At 45.6% G+C, this 19,082-nt stretch overlaps 1 protein-coding gene across 6 annotated transcripts; it reads right to left on the minus strand.

Annotated features, from left to right (window-relative positions):
• Positions 1-4,150: 4,150 nt before the first annotated feature.
• P2RY1 (purinergic receptor P2Y1) lies at positions 4,151-13,413 on the minus strand. 6 transcript variants are annotated; one of them, XM_077929861.1, is made up of 4 exons: positions 13,048-13,413; positions 10,080-10,190; positions 7,563-8,649; positions 4,151-6,788 (listed from the first exon to the last, which is right to left on the minus strand). In XM_077929861.1, the coding sequence occupies exons 3-4, from the start codon at positions 8,590-8,592 to the stop codon at positions 6,619-6,621; spliced, it is 1,200 nt and encodes a 399-aa protein (XP_077785987.1). In that variant the 5' UTR covers positions 8,593-8,649; positions 10,080-10,190; positions 13,048-13,413; the 3' UTR covers positions 4,151-6,618. The 6 variants fall into 6 exon arrangements, with proteins under 6 accessions (XP_077785987.1, XP_077785988.1, XP_077785986.1 ...); XM_077929862.1 differs by having other exon boundaries at positions 10,047-10,190; XM_028731336.2 differs by lacking the exon at positions 10,080-10,190 and adding an exon at positions 6,892-6,938 and having other exon boundaries at positions 6,661-6,788; positions 13,048-13,410.
• Positions 13,414-19,082: the final 5,669 nt, after the last annotated feature.

Consider the following 19,082-nt stretch of genomic DNA (forward strand, 5'->3'; position numbering starts at 1 on the left):
GTTTTCAGGCACTACCGATCAGTCTATCTGCCATGTTTGTAAAGCGCATTTAACTGGTGATGTCAGCTGATTGACAGGTGCGTGGCTCCACCCACCTGCCAAACCTGGCCCCTGAGGTACAGAGGAGATAATTATCAGGCCCATTGTGCTAAAAACGTTCTTAACCCCTACCCTAAAGAATTATCTAATTTAGCATGCTTTTGCATTTGGTAAATAAAGCTTAAAAGTTCGAATCTGCTCAGTCTGCCTAATATTAATCTGTAGTTGACGTTCATCTAAATGAAATTATGAAACAGGGCTCTTTTTTACCATGGAAAAATAAAGAAACTGCTCATCACCCAAGAACAAACCCCCACCATTAAGGGGGTATGTCAGCACCAACATTAAACCACAGGTAAGACTGAACAGGTTGCCTGTTCAACCAGGATGCTTAACTGGCTACAATTCTTCCAGGCAACGTTAAGAAATTGTGGTTCCTTACAAGAGCACTGCTCCTTAGGTAGTCCTCAAAATCTAGTGAAACAATATTCTCCCCACCTGAAAGAAATAATGCAGGTTAATCTAAGGGCCAACCTTCACGTGACAGGTGTTGTTTTTTTCCTGTCAAGCTGTGCAGCGTTCCCTAATCCAGATTTCTTTTGCGCTTTGTGGACAAGATTCAAAGAGTTAAAATAAATCTGTGGACAATATTCAAAGAGTTAAAATAAATCTGTGAAATTAACTACCTTTGATGTTGTGGTGTTCCTGCCGTAGCAAAGAGTGAGGCTTTTCCATATTCATGGAATAAATCCAAATGCTCGTTTCATCTACCAGTTGAAAACCAAGCACATCCAGGAAATCTGCAAACACTGAGGCTCTCACCCTGTACTTTCCGTCTGGCTTTGCATTCCAACTAATTACATTTTAAATGCAAAAAAGGCACATGAGTTTCAGACTGTTGAACTTTCTCAAGTAATCACCAGTTCATCCTCAGTACTTGAATTTCTCATAAATGTATAAATTTGTTTCTCATATTCTCCAAGTGGCATGGAAGCATGGCAAGTGTTCCACAGGGCTCTGTGGGACACTTTTATATAAGCCACAATTTAGAATATTTACACCTCTTGACTTCTAAGGGTTGCCTCGAGTATTTTCTATTTTGGAAACGATGCACAACGGAAAAGGTGCTTCTGAAAGACAGACTAGCAAAATCAAGGCTTTCAGTCAGAGGTATATATGTACCCCAAAAACTTTCCCACTTTATCAGTACCCTAAGGAGTCTCAAAGCGAAATTCTCAAAGGGAAATTCTCCTTTCCCTTCCTCCCCCACAACAAACACTCTGTGAGGTGAGTGAGGCTGAGAGACTTCAGAGAAGTGTGACTAGCCCAGCAGCTGCATGTGGAGGAACGGGGAAGTGAACCCTGTTCACCAGATTATGAGACTACCACTCTTAACCACTACACCACACTGGTTTGGGAACTGTCGTTTGGTTAGCTGAGAAGTTGCAGTTGGAGATCCCAACTCCGCTTCACAAAACTGAAGTTCTCAGGGTTCCCTTGAGGGAAGCAATGATGATTCAGTGAGCATAGACCTTCCTCATGCATTCAAGAAGGGAGGTAGACATCAAGGGGATGAAGGGCAGGCATGCTCTAGTCTCACCCCAAATGTCCCCTTATGGGCTGGGTACACCTGCTGCCTTGCCCACAACATTCCTATGCTGAGCAGGAATGACTGGAGGGTACTGCTCAGCTGAGCATCCTTAGAAGCTGTTTGAAGCTGGGAACGTTGATAATGCAGGGAGGTGTCTCCAGCCAAATGCACCTTTCAGATTTTGCTATTCAATGCAGGAACGTTGGGCTGGGGCAGGCAGGGAAGGCACAAATTGGGTAAACACACAATTGTCCTCTTCTCCAACACACTTCATGCTTGCCCGCACATGGTCTTCTGAACGCACAGACAGAGCTTAAGTCTGTGGTGCAGGTAAGTCCTCAAAAACCAGGAAAATAAAAATGCTCCTTTCCTCATGTGGCCAGTCTTGCAAGCACGGGTAGTCTTGCAAGCATTGGGGCAAGTTGGAGTCCAACACTGCCTGCAGAATCATAGGTTCCCTACCTATGATTCTGCAGGCAGTGTTGGACTCCATCTCGCCCCAATGACATAACCAAGGCATAGGGATGATGGGGCTAGGAGTCCAGCAACATCTGGAGGGCCACAGATTCCCCCCTTGCTCTAAAGGATGTTTTTGGGTGAATAGAAAGAGGAGGTCTCCACTGCATACCTTTAGGTAGAGAAGAAGAAGAAGAAGAAGAAGAAGAAGAAGAAGAAGAAGAAGAAGAAGAAGAAGAGGCATTCATCAAGGCTGATGTTAAGCTTCAGCAACATTGGCCATGTACTGAGCCTCACAGCCCAGCAGAAGCCCCACAGCCTCCAGATCTTGCCACTTCCTTTCACCGCAATAGCTTCTTGTTTGGCTGCTCTGTGCAGTGGAGGCTGCCCCACCAAGATCACTCTGCATTCAGCCAGCTCCCTTCTGCTTACATCATTACCTGCAACATATCTAGGGGGTAGCATTGGCTGCCTCCTCCTCCTTAGTCTGTGTTGCCTTACTTGGAAGAACTCCGCAAGGGAAATGGGTCAAGACCTGGAACTAGCTGGCTCTCCCTCTGCCTATCATTGGCTGTGGCGCTATCCGCTGTTTGCTCTAGTGCCACCTACTGTTGGCCTCCCTACTGTCCACCCTACCAGTCCCCAGTGGGCACCAACCTCCACTGCCTCTGAGTGAATAAGCAGCAACAGCAGATTAGGGGGGAGGAGCAGTTGCTGCTGCTTCCTGCTGGTCAGCAGCATTCACTGGGAAAAGGCAAGCAAATGCTGGGTGACTGCAACTGACGGTAAGCTCATGTTAGGCATGACAACCAGATAGCTCAGTCGGTAGAGCATGAGATTCTTAATTTCAGGGTTGTGGGTTTGAGCCCCACATTAGGCCAAAATATACCTGCATTGCATTGCAGGGGACAGGATCACCCTCTTGGTTCCTTCCAGTTCTCCAATTCTATGACCTTTCAAAGCAGCAATAACAGAAAGGATTAATAACTAACATGAGATATAGGTACTTTACACATCATTTGATACCCCAGAAGAACCATTTGTGGTTGAGGTACCAGAGCCCCACATTGGTTGCATCTCTCCCCAGCTGCCCATTTCACTTTGTGGCCTTGAGGGAGTCTCTGTCCCTCAACCCAAATTACCTTGAAAGAAAGTTGGGGAGAGAAGCGAGGTCAGGATCATAAAGCACTTCGTTATGTCAGGAAGAACTGCAGGAGGAATAAATAATCAAAATAAAATATTGGGCATCTGATTGCCTGGGCATCTAATAAAGTATCACTGGCACCTGGATCCTGAAATTGTTTTATGACAGAGATAATGTTACATGGGAGAACATGAAGTCTTAATTCTGACCTTCTTTGTAGCATCTCCCAGTAGGATCTTAGGATCTGCCTGACTGGTGCTCAGAAGGGATGTTGATTTGTTTTTTTAATGACCTCCATGGTTTCAGAAGCTCTTTCTGAAACTCAGTGGGATTTCAGAAACCAACTTCTAATATGGCACAGGTGAGAGGGGCTATTGAAAAAAGAAGGTTAAAAAAGCCCTCCTGTGTATGCAGATATTTCTAGACAAGTGTGGCATATTGTATTTCCAGAGACCTGTATCTTGACCTTCAGAATAGGCCATGCCATCAAGCTGCAGTTGATCCTCTGGGGTTGTAGCTCTTCAGGACAGCAGCCCCAACTGAGAGACCATCAAGTTCAGCATGAGGCTGCTGGACATGATGATTTCCCAGGATGTACCTACACAGATGGTGGCATTGGTCTTGATAGCTTAAATTTGATAGGGGGACCCAGATTCCTCTTTGTCACCCAAAACAGATGATTGGTGCTTTTAGAGGATGGCAAGCTTGGTGTTGGCTTCAATGATCCTGCAAGTATCCATGCAGGTCTTGTGACTCATGAAGGACTTGGTCTAAAGAGGATCCACAAATAGAAACCTGCTTCCACATGAGAGTCTCTCTTGCTGGATCGGGGCTCTAATGTATAAATAGAAAACCGCTGTGATTTAGAACTAGGGTGCTACATGCAAACACACAAAGATTTTGCAGGATTTTTTGGGGGGGAGGATTAGCAGATTATGAGAATGTTACACCCCAACATCCATTGACTAATTGTATGAAGCACGACAATGAACAGAAAACAGAAGTACGTGAAAGATAGCTGAATGTAAAAATGTAGCAAAAGAAAGTCATTCCAAAGAGTAAAAAATCCATTCCACCATTGTACCCTTAATTCAATTGCTGTGCCCAGCAAGGCATGCCTCAGTTCAATTTGGTTTAAGGGAATTGTTTAATGTTACATGCTTCTTGGTGATGCAGGGAAAGGTTTTCCATGTTTCCTGACACTCTCACCGAACCTTAATCTAAACAGCTAATCACAAGAGGTTAATTAATTAAAAAGAAGACTGCCACTTATTTACCACGCTTCTAAATTTTCTTGGCTTTTTACATTTTATTCAGATTGCTTGTTAAGCTAGAGCTTGACATGCATACATGTCAACATTTGAACAGAAGCCTTGCACAATTCTAATTTATAGTTTCTTATAAAACAAGATGAGAGAGGTTGCAGTGGAAGCCTATGTATATTTACTTAGCAGTAAGCTTCATTGGGTCCAAGGGAGCTTACTCCCAAGTAATTGAGCTCAGCACCACAGCCTTAATGATGCATCTCATTATCCCTTCACTCAACAATGCCCAATTCAGAGTTTAAGTGTAGAATCAAGGAGCATTGTGAACACACTAGATAGCTCTTTGCTTGCCATTGCCTTCCTTGAGAAATAAGTTAAATAAACAGATTTTGCAGGTTCAGTAGATTTTGCATTTATGAATTTAAGCTGATTTGTAAGTCTGCCATTATTCAGAGCAATTCCCTTTCTGCTCATCCTCAGCCTTTGGAAATTAATAAGCAAGATGTAAATAGTTTATTTTTACCTCTCCTGTAAACCACAGTCTTTTTGGAAGGATTTGTTCAAGCCATTTATGAGATTATGTATCCTCTTTATTTTATACAGAAAGAATTTTGTAATAATTCAAAGCACTGCTTGCTGCAGCAGAACATTTTTTCCAGATACATTTTGGTAGATTAAATGAAGCAAATAAGGCTTTATTTTCCATCCAAACTGTTTTGTGTTTTGAATCAATCGGGGACTGGGATTCCTGCATCAGTTGGCAGCTTTCATGATACATTGTTTTTGGCCTATTTCAGGTCATCTTCCCCACTACCTTTCTCTTAGCCATAACACTCCTTTCTAGTGCACGGTTATCGCAGCCTGTTTCTGAATGCTTGAAAAGAGCTGTAGAGAACAGTATTTCCCTACAAACCCAAGTAAGCTGGAAATGGAGAATTCAATAAGATTGTGTTGGGCAAGGGGTAGAGCATGCAGAAGATTCTGGGTTCAATCCCCAGCATTTCCAAGTAGGATTGGATCCTCCCTGACATCCTAGAGAGCCACAGCTGAGCAGTGTTGACAATACTGAGCTTGAGCTTGGCCAAACTCTGCTTCCTAAGTTCCTAAATCCAAATGTCATGTCCACATGTGGAAATCTTTGGGGGGGGGTGATGAAGCTATCTCAGATCACTGTCAGGCACTGTGAAAAGGTAGGGAAGGACATCATTCAACCAAGCCTTTCTGAATCTGACATAAATCTTTTATACATTTAGATGAGGCACTCCTCTCCCCGCCCCCCCGCCCCCGTGAAAATTAATGACAGTTTCTTTTTCCTAAGAAGAAGAAAAGAGCATTAAATGCCAGAAAAACTGCTATTGTCATGCAAAGTGCTTTATGTTAAAAAGGGAGAAATCCAAATTAGGGCTAAAAATAAATCAAATGCAATTCTTCATGTTGACAAAAATATAGGTACTGCCAACTAGAATAGGTTAAATTATTGGAGAATTTGCACCAACCCCAAAACCTAACAGTGTTCTGATGTGCCCATTAGATGTGTACTAAACTGCTGAGGAGTTACAAGTTCTGTGTAACCTTGGGGCTGTTGGTACTGTACATCTACTATGTTTATAGATTTGTTAACCTTTCAGGGAACATGACAGCACTAATTCTTACAATCTAATCTCTCTCTCTCTCTCTCTGTCAGACTTCTAATTATTATTGAGGTGGGGCATCACATTTTCAGTAATCATCTCCTCTATGTACAGAAGAACCCTCCCTATATGGTAACAGGGAAGATCTATTCAAAGAAGGTTCAAGCCCATGCGTCCAAGGTCAAACCATCTCAGAGGCCTGCATGAGAGAAGCCCAGCCTGTGCCAAGCTTGCTGTCACATCCAACATCACACAAATGAGCTAGGTTTCCAGTGCATTTGGGGCTGTACGGTTTCCCCCATGTTTCCCAACACATGCCGAAAACTTGAACCCTGCATATGGTGATGGGTCAACGCTACCAGATTGTCCTAGTTTGGGAGCCACCATGCCCAGCAGTTTCCCACGAACGTGTCGTGACCAGATGGTCCTCTGCACGAGCCCAGATTTGAGAGCAGGAGGAAAAAACACGATTGGCTCTGCTAGACCAACTTGCTAGAATCGCAAAGAAATAATTGCCAACAGACCATTACTAACCCGGGGCCTTTCTTGCATTGTGCTTTCGGCAGTGCTTAAGAGAGCAGTCCAGGAACACATGTCTACATCCAGAACTCCTGTGATGAGGAAGCTTATCGGGACATGCAGGAAGGGAGGAGGAGGAGGACCTGAAGTCAATACCAAACAACAAATTCAAGTCATCTAATATGTTCCAACCTTACTTAATTATTAAACAAAATTCAACTTTAATAAAATAAGCACCAGGCTTACTTCTCATCGATCAGCTGTGTAGAACGCCGTCAGCCTCCTTGGTATCTCTGCAAATCAAAGGGCTTTTTTTGTCGTTGATGTTTTCAATAAAAAGACCTACATTCAGGGAGGGGGTCTGCAATATCCCTGACTGGGGCTGGTCCCCTACAGACACTGCCCTTTCCAGAACCACAGCAAGGCAGAAACAGGCGAGGGAACTGGAAGCTGGAGAATAGACTAGAGCCTTAAAGAAATATTCACCTTCCATGGGCATTCCTCATACTCTTAAGTCAAGGAGAGAGCTTTTCTGAGGGTTTGCACTGCATTTGTTGTGTGTACCAGACTATCAGATAAATTATTCTTCCAGAATTAAAAGGGTAAGAACGGAAACCTCCCATACTGTTTTCCATCTAATTTTTTAAAAGAATTTGACACTTACTTTCCCCACGTTTTTCCTAGCTTCACACGGCATGTTTTTCAAACAAAACGAAACAAAAGAAATTGTCCGCTTGTTAAGTTTTCTTGAAAATGCACGAAATTAGATTCTTACATGGGTTAAAAATGAAGGGTGGGGATAAGGGAAAGGGGGGATGAGAGTGCTTGCTTGCAAAAGGGAAATTAAACTGTTATTCACAAGCTTGTGTCTCCATTCTGTTTACACTCGGATAAAATGCTGAGAGTCATATCCTCACTTTTTGACTGCACGTTGAGCTCGCTCCTTCTTGAAGCTTTCCTGGTTGCTCTCGACAGCCGTCTTCGGAACGTGTCTCCAGCCAAGAAGTACAGAATAGGATCCACGCAGCTGTTGAGGCTCGCCAGCCCCCGAGTCACTTGGTAAGTGGCATAAACCCTGTCGTTAAAGGCACACATTTCTGGAGTCTGGAAATCCAGCCTGGCTCGTAGATTCAAGTTTTTCATCACGTGAAAGGGGAGATAAGACACAGCAAATACCGCCAACACTATAATAACCAGGTAAATCGATTTCCTCCTGAGCGGGGAATTGTCTAAATCTTTGTAAATCAGTGCTTTCACGATTAATCCGTAGCAACCCAGGATCAGTATGAACGGGATGCAAAACAAGAAGACCGTGGTGCACATGCTGTAAATGAAGTAGCTTCGCAGGTAGTCGTCTACCGTCGTGTCGTAGCAAGCCATGGTTTTGACTTTCCTTTCTCCAGTTCCAGAGTAGAAGAAGATGGGGGAAATCCCAGTGACCACAACCCCCCAAACCAAGGTACTGATGTAGACGGCGTTCTTTTTTTTCAGCCGCCCCAGCGATTTTAAGGGGTAGACCACACCTGTGTACCTGTGCACGCTGATGCAAGTGAGGAACAAGATGCTTCCATACAGGTTGACGTGGAAGATGAACCTCTGCAGTTTGCACATGAAGTTCCCAAAGATCCAATCGGTTTGATTGAAGTAATAGAAGATCAGTGCAGGAAGAGTCAGGACATACAAGAAGTCAGCCAGCGCCAGGTTGAACATGTAAACCGAGATGCCACTCCAAGGCCTCATGTGGAAGATAAACATCCAGATCGCCACGCTGTTGCCCAGGAATCCAGTGATGAAGACTATGATGTAGACAGCAGGCAGGTAATAGAACTGAAAACCAGTTTTGGTCAGCAAGCACTTGCTGGTGACATTGTTCGACGTCCATCCGCTGCTAGCCAGCGAGTGGTTTTCAGTCCCGTTCAGAACAGCGGTCAGGAGGACTTCAGTCATGGTTTCTCCAGGAAAGTCACATAGATGGATCTAGAGGCCTGGTATCAGCAAGCGTCTCTGGAGGAAAACAAAGAAAGTATCTAAGCTGCAGCACTAAGAACACCAAAAGGCAGGAAAAGATCCAGCCTCCTCTTCATGAGTCTGTTCAGACAATCATATCTGGGCTTATTAAGCTGAGGTATTTATAAGCCTTTTGCTCACACAAGAAGCACCACATCTCCTCCCTTTTCTCAAGCCACTGTTAAATCAGGAAGCTTCTAAACCACACTTTTCCTGTTCATCTGAACCGGGGAACTACAACTTCAGAACAAGCCCAGATATTAAACCAGAGAAGTCCGCACGGTGCCCTCCGTAAGCCTGGGGCTGATGGAAGTTGTAGTCCAAAACATCGACACTATATGGCTAACTCAACTTCAAGCCATGATTTAATATCCTGGCCTGTTCTGAAGCCACCAACCATAGTTTTGGTTCAGACAAAACAAGAAACTATGGTTAAGTAGAGACTTCCTGGTTTAATTGTGGCTTGTGGCGAAGGGAGGAGCCAAAAAGTGGAGGGCATGGGCAAAAGACTTGTGTATATCTTGACTCAAGAAACCAAAATATGAATGTCCATCATGCAGTTTTCACTTACCACAGATCTACGCGAAGGGGGTTAAACTGTAAACCTTCTGTGAGTTGACTCTTTTGGCATGCTGATGGTTCCTGTGAATTTGCCCAAGTGTGTTAGCTAGTTGCTATTCTGATGGTTGTGGGAACAGGCCCTGGCATACCATAATTCCAGAATGAGGGGGGCACAGAGCTGCTATGCTAGCTGCCCGGCAGGTGGCCTGCTGTTGTTTATTGCTGGCTGCCTCACCTTTTTCCCTCCCAGTAAGCATCAGTGACCCCAAAACGGCCTGGAAGCTGGTGTAGCAGTTCTACCCTACCCCAGCAAGTTCCCCGCTTCTGCCTTACTCACGAAACATTGTTGAGCTTCTTTCCTCAGCTTTCTCTGCTATTTCCCTTCCTCTCATTGACAGCCGGCTTATACTGAGTAAGAGCACTGTGCCACCCAGCTCTCCATAGCTTCAGCAAAGAGCCTTTCCCAACCCCAGTTGAGGATGCTGAGGACTGAACCCAAATCTTTTGCATGCAAAGCAGATGTTCTACCACTGTGCTACGGCCCTTTCCCTCAATGCCACATTTTAATTTGTTTCTGAGACATCTCACCTGACCTTCACCATAAGGTGCCATAAGGAATATGCAATTATAAAAAAACCACAAATGCAACCACTGCAATTGCAAAACATATACGGCAGTTCCAAACTGAACAGAGCAGTATGAATTCAGCACAAAGCAAAGCAAAATTTAGCAGAGGCATTATTTACTTGCTAGCTATCCAAGACAGCAGTGTATCACACTTCCCCCACCCCTCTGTCAAAGCAGCTTGCATTTCCAGCTGGTATCCCACGCACCAGGTAGGAAGATGGAGAAGTGCTGAGGTTCACCTGCAAATTCAGCCAACAAGAGCTATGGTGGTTTCAACCATCTCCAGGGAGCCAGGCTGATTTTCTTCCTCGGCTAGCTCTTCTTGCACTGTGGATACTTCACTTCCCAGTCTGGTTTGCCGTCAACAAAGAACCAAAACCAGGAAGTGATAGCAAAGACCAAATGGGGGTCGGAACAGAAGTGACAGAATCAAGAGGTGGGGAAGAGAATATGTTCCAAGTCTAGTCAAGCCAAACGAAGGGGAAGGCACAGATGTTGCAATCCTGACCCAACAGAAAATAGTTGGGGGGGGGACACAGCCTCTATTGAAGCTTATGAATCAAGACTGCACCACTGATACAGGCTGCTATTGGGGGGGTTTCTGCTGACTGTCCCCCCCCCATAAAATGAATTAGACTGCAATCCTAACCCCTGCTTATGAGCGTAAGCATCATTGAATTTAATAGGACTTATTTGGGAGCAGGCATGGTTAGGATTGTGCTGTCAGTAGAATCACAAAAGGAATGTGAGGCCAGTCAAACGAGGCACTTTCAGAATTGCAGTTACCTTTCTTGGGGGGTTCCTCTTCTATTTTTTTAAAAAATTATTATTATTATTATTTATAACCCATCTTTCCTGCAAAGAGCTCGGGGTGCCGCAAATGTCCCCCGGTTTATCATCACAACAACTCCGTAAGTCAAGATGGTGACTGACCCAAACAAAGTCCATGGCTGAGTGGAATTTGAGCACTTGTTCTCCTAGGACCTAGTCCAGGACTCAAACCACTACAGGAACGGCAGCTAAATTAGTATGTGAACAGTTTTCTGTGCTTACATTTTAAGAGGGGGAACCAAGAAACAATGTAAGGAAAGTATATGATGTTGAGTTGTCAAATCTTTAAAATATTTACAACAAAAATATTTTCCAAATAAAGCTGGGGGGGGTGAGGAACACCAAACATTTTGAGATATTTATTTATATAACACATAACATTAACACAGCACACTTTTTGTTGCTGTTTACTGAAATTAAGTAAAATAAACAGATCCTTAAACGATGTAGGGTGCTAGAGAATTTCTAGATATTGGGTCATAGGGAAGGAGGGGAAATCCAGAAAACCTTCACACACAGTTTTTGGTTTTAAGGTTTTCTAGATTTTCCCATCCAGTGAAATCCAGTGAATTCTCAGAATTTTGCAGAAGCTCCAAAGACTGGAATTCAAAGATGACAGGAAGGAAAAGAGGGAAAGGGGCCAGGAGACAAAAGGACATAAAGGATAATGTAAGCTAGGGCAATCTTCACCAACCTGCTGCCCTCTGGATGTTGTCAGACTACAACTCCCATTAGCTCCAGCCAACAAGTTCTGGCTGCAGATGATGGTAGTTGTAGTGTCTGAAGGGCACCAGGTTAGGAAAGGCTGAGCTAGAGAGAATGGAAGATCAGAAAGTAAATTTTACAAATTGAAAGCACAGCATCCTTTGAAACCTGCACATTTCCTAATTTTGCAATGCAGCTCTCCAACCAAACAGTATGTACAAAAGTGCATACATTAGGGAGGTCTGTGCATTAAAATGCACTTTTTCGTGAAAACAGCATACAGAAATGCATTGCATCAGGGGAAGTTGCTTGCAGCAACTCAAAACTACACACAGTATTGTGTTTATTAGGAGATGTCTGAACTAAAATGCTGATTAATTTTTGAGAGAATATATATATATATATATATATATATATATATATATATATATATATGACGAATTCACAGATTATTGTGGAAATGTGGAGAGCTGAATTTGAGGCTAAAAAAATGAGAAACCAAGAAGGCTGAAATGGCCAGATTCATCTATCTCTACCTGTGGCCCTTCAGATATTGTTGGGTTCCAGGTTACATCAACCCCAGACAGCAGATTCAATAGTCAGTGATGGGAGCTGTGGCCCCACAACATCTGGAGAGGAGAGTCACAGGTTCCACATCCCCTGTTATAAGGGGACCATGAGAAGGCGACTGTGCTGGGTACCTAAGCCGAAGGTGCAGACCCTGTGAGTGAGGTTTCCTTACACAATTCCTGTAGTCTTCCTGTAGGCTTTCGGCTGCTATGCAATGTCGTATTTGTATCTGCTGTGAGCCCATTTACAGCGCAGCAATGACAGAAAGGGGGCATGTGAACAATGCGGACTAGCCTCTTCCCTAGGACGCCTGCTGCCCTTTGCCTGCCTGCTCCACCAGCTCTTCTTATTCCTGCGTGCCTAAAGGGCGGCAGACTCGCTTCCCTTTCTCACCACCCAAAACGCGCGCGAACGCGGAAGTCCGCGCCTGACTTCGTTCCCAGATCAGCGGGAGCAAGTGCAGAATGCCCCCAAAGGCCAGAAACCCCTTGGGCATGCACAGAGCGCCTCTCCTTCCCCACTCCAGAGCCAACACACCGTCCCCGCGACCCTTTCCCCCACGCTCCTTGACTGCGCTCCCGTGCGCTCGTTTGGACAGCCCGGTCCAGCCATCGACATTTTGACTCCTGAGTCAAAAGCTGCTGGGAAATGGATGGATGGGTTGGTGGGGGTCTTCTAGAACTAGGACGCCACTCCCTTAAAAAAAACCACACCACCACCCTGTCTCCACAACCTAGGTATTTTTTGCTCCATTGGGAAAACAGTCCCTAGTTGGCGCGTTCTTAATGAGGTTTGCCATTCTTCCTTCGCTTGCATTGCTCGGAAAGGAGAGCCTTTGGGGGAAATAGCCCCTTTTCCTGGGGGAAGACGAGGAAATTCCCGCGCACCCCCCCCCCCAACTTTGACATCTCCGGCACTTTTAAAAAGAAACCGCTCTAAGGAGAGGGCGCTGATCACGAGGGCAGAAAGAGAAACCCATATCTATGAATGTAGATAGTTTTTAAAAAGCGATCGGGATATATATATATGGGGTGGAACTATTCCCAAGCAAAAAAGGCGACGGTCGCTCGCAGGCACGAAACTTTCCCAGGCGACCCTTACCTTCTCCGGGGAGATCTAGCTGGCCCCGCTGCGCCCTGGTGCCGCCGCTTCCTTCTTCATGGCGCGGTCGCCTCCGGGCAGCCCCCCGAGCGAGGCGGGCGAAGGGGACGGAGCGGGCAGCGCGCAGCGTGTGCGCCCATCAGAGCGCGGTGGCGGCGTCCGGCGCTCCGCTTCGCGATCGCCGCCACATTCCCGCACACGCACAGCCGGGGCAAAGTGCGGCGCTGCTGGCTGGCGAGGGAGCCGAGGGAGCCGAGGAGGCGGGAGCACTGGCGGCAGCAGCGGCGGAGAAGCAGCCTCCCCGAGGAAGCGTCGCAGGCGGGAGAGGCTCCCCGGCTCCCGCCCCCCGAAGCCCTGCCCAGCGCCGCTCGCTTCCTCGCCGAAGCCGCGCGCTCCCAGGAGGGAGGGAAGCGAGAGGCGGAACTGCGCCTTCCGCGCGCGCTTTCCTGCGCAGCTTGGTGGGTGCCCTTAACAGGAGAAGTGGTCTATGCGTGTGGCTGTCAAGGACTTCGACTCACCCCAGGACTCGCCCTCCCCCCTTTAAAGTGATGCTAAGGCTGCTGAGCCCCAGCCCTCTGGGCATGTGCGGAGTGCTCTGTTTTGGAGCCGATTGGGACCAAACGGCACGCTTTACAGCGTGCTTAAAAAGTGGCCATTTTCGTTCGAAGATTGACCAAGAATGTGTTGCCCGTTTGGATCAAGTTCAGTATCTTGATTACAAGTTCTTCCAATGACTAGCTTGGGTTGAAGAGTTGGAGGAAAGAAAGTGCCAAACGGTACTGGCCTCTCACCTGTTCGATGGGGTGGCCCTGTCCACTTCGCTGCATCCTGATATAATGGCTGCTGCCAGGTGACAGTTGATGGAAGGAGGTCCCTGGCTTTTTTGCAATATAGTACACACACACACACACACACACAACCGTGCAGAGCTAAAACTCTTGGAGAGACTCTCCCTGACCTCGAACTTAGCTTCTCTCTTTAAACCCAAGCTATACTTTTTCAGTGGTGAGGGCAGGGCACTCAGCACATGCTCAGATGGATTCTTTAGAAGTGCCTTGTTTGTTCCAGGGATGAGCCTTCATGTATAAAATAAATCCAGGGCCAAACCCTATTTGTAGCTCATAATGAAGAAACATAGCAGGACTCCTCCCATCTGTACATTTTCCTTCCCTTTACATAAAAAATAGGCTCCAGTTGTTCATGGTATCTTGCTATCTGAGCATATACAGTGGTACCTCGGGTTACATATGCTTCAGGTTACAGACTCCGCTAACCCAGAAATAGTGCTTCAGGTTAAGAACTTTGCTTCAGGATGAGAACAGAAATCGTGCTCCGGCGGCACGGCAGCAGCAGGAGGTCCCATTAGCTAAAGTGGTGCTTCAGGTTAAGAACAGTTTCAGGTTAAGTATGGACCTCCAGAACAAATTAAGTACTTAACCCGAGGTACCACTGTACTGTACGTGTTTCTAAGACAAGTTCTACAGAGCTAAATGGGAGCTCACTCCTATAAGAAGTGCCCAGAGGACTGTGGCTTGTCTGTGCAGTGTTTACTAGGAAGTGCAATTATATCCAGTGTCATTTACTCCCAAGTAAATGTCGACAGGGTTGCAGCTGTGGCTGGAGGTTTCATTGTGTAATTGTTGTTGCTATTGGACTTGTGTTTGATGTGTTGTTTTACAAAGAGTTGCAATTTAGTATTTCAGAACCGTAACATTTTTGGTTTGGTTAAACAGTTACAATGCAGACAAATTTTTTTTTTTACATAAATGCTCCTGGATTCTTAGGGGATAGCTGAGGACAGTGGTACTTTGTTACCAGGCTTTACTTTGTTTGGAGGGACAGTTCAAAGTGCTGGTTAAAGCCCTAAATCATGGCCGGGGATCAGACCATTCAGTGAAGCCAAACATTGAAAGACTCAGGCCACATCAAAGGAAGAATTCCATAGTAAGACTGTAGCAACATATCTTCCAAGTGTTCCTATTTTCCAGGGACAGTCCCAGATTTACAGAAGCCGTCCCAGTTTCTGATTTGATCCTGGAATGTCCCGCTTTCCTTAAGACATCCCTATTTTCACTGGAGAAATGTTGGAGGGTATGGAGTTATGTGACCTCCAAGCCAAGGATTGAGAAGACATCTGAAGCTTTGTAAAAACAGTTTTATTGTGTTTTTATATATATTGGAAGCTGCCCAGAGTGGCTGGGGCCACTCAGTCAGATGGGTGGGGTATAAATTATAAAATGATGGTGGAATAAGACATCCCTCTTTTCATCAGAGAAATGTTGGAAGGTATGTAACAATGGCCACCAACTCGGATGGTTTTGAAAGAGAAATCCACAAATTCAAAGAGGATAACACTATTAATGGCAGTATGCTTCCAAATATCAGTTTACTGGAAACTACAGGAGGGGCGAGTGGTCAAGAATTTATGTCCCAGTGGTGAGATCAGGATGCTGGACTCATCATCGTATAAATATATCTGAATTCTCTTTTCCCCAGCTTCTGGCGACTCACCACCAGCACCACCAGACATTCCATTTTTGAAAGGCTTCTCAAACTAAAAGGAGAAAGAAAAATCCAATTATAAAAAATGATTGATGTATGAAGCTGCCTTATATTGAACGAGGCCACTGCGTTCCGCAGCCTGATGTTGTCAGCTCTGACAGACAGCTGCTTTCTTAAGATGTCAAGCATCGCGGTCGTTCCAAGCTCTGCTCTCTAAATTCCTTTTAACCGGAGATGCCAGGCTTTGAATCGGGAGGCCTTCTGCATGCAAGACACATCCCCTGCCACTGAGCAATTGTAGCTCTGCTTCTGTAAGCTGCTGAAAGCAAGCCTGTTTGTCTGCCATGCTATTTGTATGCTACGCCATGGGAGCGGGTGGGAGACAATGGGAAGCCCGAGGAAGCCTTTCGTTTGAATCTTGGCCCGGCCCGTCAATTCACAAGGTGGACTTCAGCAAGCCACACACTGCCTCTCTCTCAGCCTCAGATGCCCCCCTCTGCACCCCCAGAAAGGGATGCTGTTAAGAATTACTGGGATAATGTATGTTATTTATTTGTTTTTATTTACTGCATCTATACCCCACTTTTTTTCTCCAAGGAGCTCAAGGTGGGCATACAGTTCTCCTCCTCTGTCTCCACATTCAATCCCAGCAACAACACTGTGAGGTAGATTAGCCTGAGAAGGAGAGATTGGCTCAACAACATGCCACACTGATGCTCCTTATCTGGCGCTCAGACATTTTTTCCTAGTTCTGTTCTGAAACCTGCCCTTTAAGGTCTCCTCCAGATGACCCATTTCATAGAATCATAGAAGAGCTGGAAGGGACCACAAGTGCCATCTAGTCTAACCCCCTGCAATGTGTTGCACAAAGCTTTCATGGAGTTTAAATTATGTCTGCTTTTTATTGAGCCGTCGTCCTGATTTGTTTCCATGGAGGCTATTTGACAATGAACATTCCTTGTGATTTGCTTGTGCATTGTTTCTTCATCTTCCTGCGAAGCCTTCATCCATTTCGTGCTTTTTAAATGCATTTCTCTGACATTTTCTGAACCACCTTTTTAAAGCAGATTTGCTGCACCAGGGTGACAAAGCACTCGGTTCTGCTTTAATTCCACAGACCCAAATCTCTCAGGATGCATCCAAATGCCACCCACAAAAGGGAAGCAGTTGGGGGGCAGGTGATGCACCTTACTTTGTCAAAAGTTTTCTTCCTATGGCAAGATCTGTGGGGAACGAGCATCTTCTGCTTAGGATACAGCAGATCTCCAGCTCAGACAGCTAATTCCTGGCTCAGCCAAAGATACTCTTGCTTATCCCAGCTCAGCTGGTTGAGTCTGAGCCGAGGCCAGTGTAAATCCCCCAAAGGTGGGGCATCCTAAGAGTGTGATGGGAGCAGGACCAGAGAGCGAGAGGACTTAGGCTGGAACCAAAGCCCATTCATCTCAGTCATATGACCTTGGAACACAACACAGGGCCGTATTCTAAAGACTTGCTTTCTCTCTGGCAGGCTTAGCCAGAGCAGCAGCAGCAGCAGCAACCATGCGGCTGAACAGGGGTTGAATCCAGTGCAATTTTATTCTGGCTTAATTTACAGTTGCTTGCTTGCTTTACACCAGCTTCTTCGCCATAGGATTGCTGCCTAGGTCTCCTGACTCCTAGGTCACATCCACACAAAGTACTGTACATACAAAGTACTCTTATATCACTTTACCTGTTACTTTAACAGCCAAATAAAACTGGGAACTGTTTGTTGAGGGTGCTGGGAGGGGTCAGCTTCAGGGCCCAGAATTATTTGCAGGGTGGGGGAGAGCCATGACTGTCCCAGTGGCGTAGATGTGCTTTAAATGTACAGTGTTTGTGAGAGACCCTAGTCCAACACTCTTATTGCAATCCTCTATACCGAGTTAGGACGCGGTATGGACGGTATGGAATTAGGACACAGGTGGCGCTGTGGGATAAACCACAGAGCCTACGACTTGCCGATCAGAAGGTCAGCGGTTCGAATCCCCGTGACGGGGTGAGCTCCCATTGCTCGGTCCCTGATCCTGCCAACCTAGCAGTTCGAAAGCATGTCAAAGTGCAATTAGATAAATAGGTACCACTCCGTCGGGAAGGTAAATGGCGTTTCCATGCACTGCTCTGGTTTGCCAGAAGCGGCTCAGTCATGCTGGCCACATGACCCGGAAGCTGTACGCCGGCTCCCTCGGCCATTAAAGCGAGATGAGCGCCGCAACCCCAGAGTCGGCCATGACTGGACCTAATGGCCAGGGGTCCCTTTACCTTTACCTATACCGAGTTCACATGTAGTTTTCTTCAAAGACTGTGCATACTTTACTGGCTTAAAATGCAGCTAAGTTGTTCTTTTTTTTCTTCAGTCCTAATCATAGCTGGTTTGTGGGGGAAAGCATTAAAACAGAATATTTCATTTTAAAAGAATAAGAGGATAGATATGACTGATCACTAATGTTGCATGCCTGGATAGCTCAGTGGGTTAGCGCATGGTCTGATAATGCCAAGGCTGCAAGTTCGATCCCCGTGTGGGACAGCTGCATTTTTCTACACTGCATGGGGTTGGACTAGATGATGCTCAGAGTCCCTTCCAACTCTACAAATCTATTATTTTGTAGACTAGCAGTGAGAGCACATTGGATGCAAAGCAAACCAGAGTATGTTCACAGCCTAAGATTGCAATCCAATTTACACTTACTACTAAGCACTGAAAGGAAGTCTAATTGGACTCAGTTGGACTCACTGCTAGGATCCACCTGCACAAGTGACTCACATTTCTCCCCGCTTTACTTGCTTACAATCCTAAGCATGTTTACTCAGAAGAAGGCCTCACTATGTTCAATGGGACTTGCTGCCAAGTAAGTGACAAACTTTTTTTTTTTTTGGAAGTTTTGGCAGTTGCTTGATTAGATTTTAATAAGCTGTGGGATATGTGTTGTGTACAAAAGCATCATTTCTGATCTCTTGAAGTACACACACAAACGACAACTTATTGCGTTGCTTTGTGCTTAAAAGGTTCACATTTGAAGGGACCTTCAGAATCAGCTAATCCACAAGCCAGTTAAGCTTAAGTGCTCTGCTTCAAATTGACCGATTTAATTTAAGATCAGGATCTCCTTACATGTTAAGTCCTAAGCACATCTAAGCACATTAACACAGCAACGTGGGTTCTGATTCCAGCCACTGCATTGAAAGTAAACCTGAGCAAGTGTGGGGAAGAGAGATTTGGAAGACCCAAGTTAACAAGAAAGAAATGTGGCTTTTGCTAAGGCACTCTCTGTTAAGTTGTGGGTGAACATCTCAGACGACGCAGCAATTCTTCAAACAGTTCCTGTTTATTCACAGGCCAGAACAGAACTGAACTGAAGGGTTCAGCCAGCCTGCTTATATGGAGCTCCACTAGAACGCAACAGTAACCATTTTCTGTAACTATCCAATCACTGAACGTCACTTTCGATCCCTTATTTGCGTATGTGGACCTGAGTGAAAACTATCTACAGTATCCCCCTGCTGGCCCAGGGTGA

Source organism: Podarcis muralis, chromosome 6 (assembly GCF_964188315.1).
Source record: "Podarcis muralis chromosome 6, rPodMur119.hap1.1, whole genome shotgun sequence".
NCBI lineage: Eukaryota > Metazoa > Chordata > Lepidosauria > Squamata > Lacertidae > Podarcis > Podarcis muralis.

Excerpts from the sequence above, each read along its gene's own strand:
- P2RY1 (XM_077929861.1), bottom strand. The coding sequence starts at position 8,592 with ATGACTGAAGTCCTCCTGACCGCTGTTCTGAACGGGACTGAAAACCAC. Across the intron at positions 6,789-7,562 it reads GCTCAACGTGCAGTCAAAAA|GTCCTCCTCCTCCTCCCTTC; the intron begins GTGAGGATATGA and ends TATTGACTTCAG.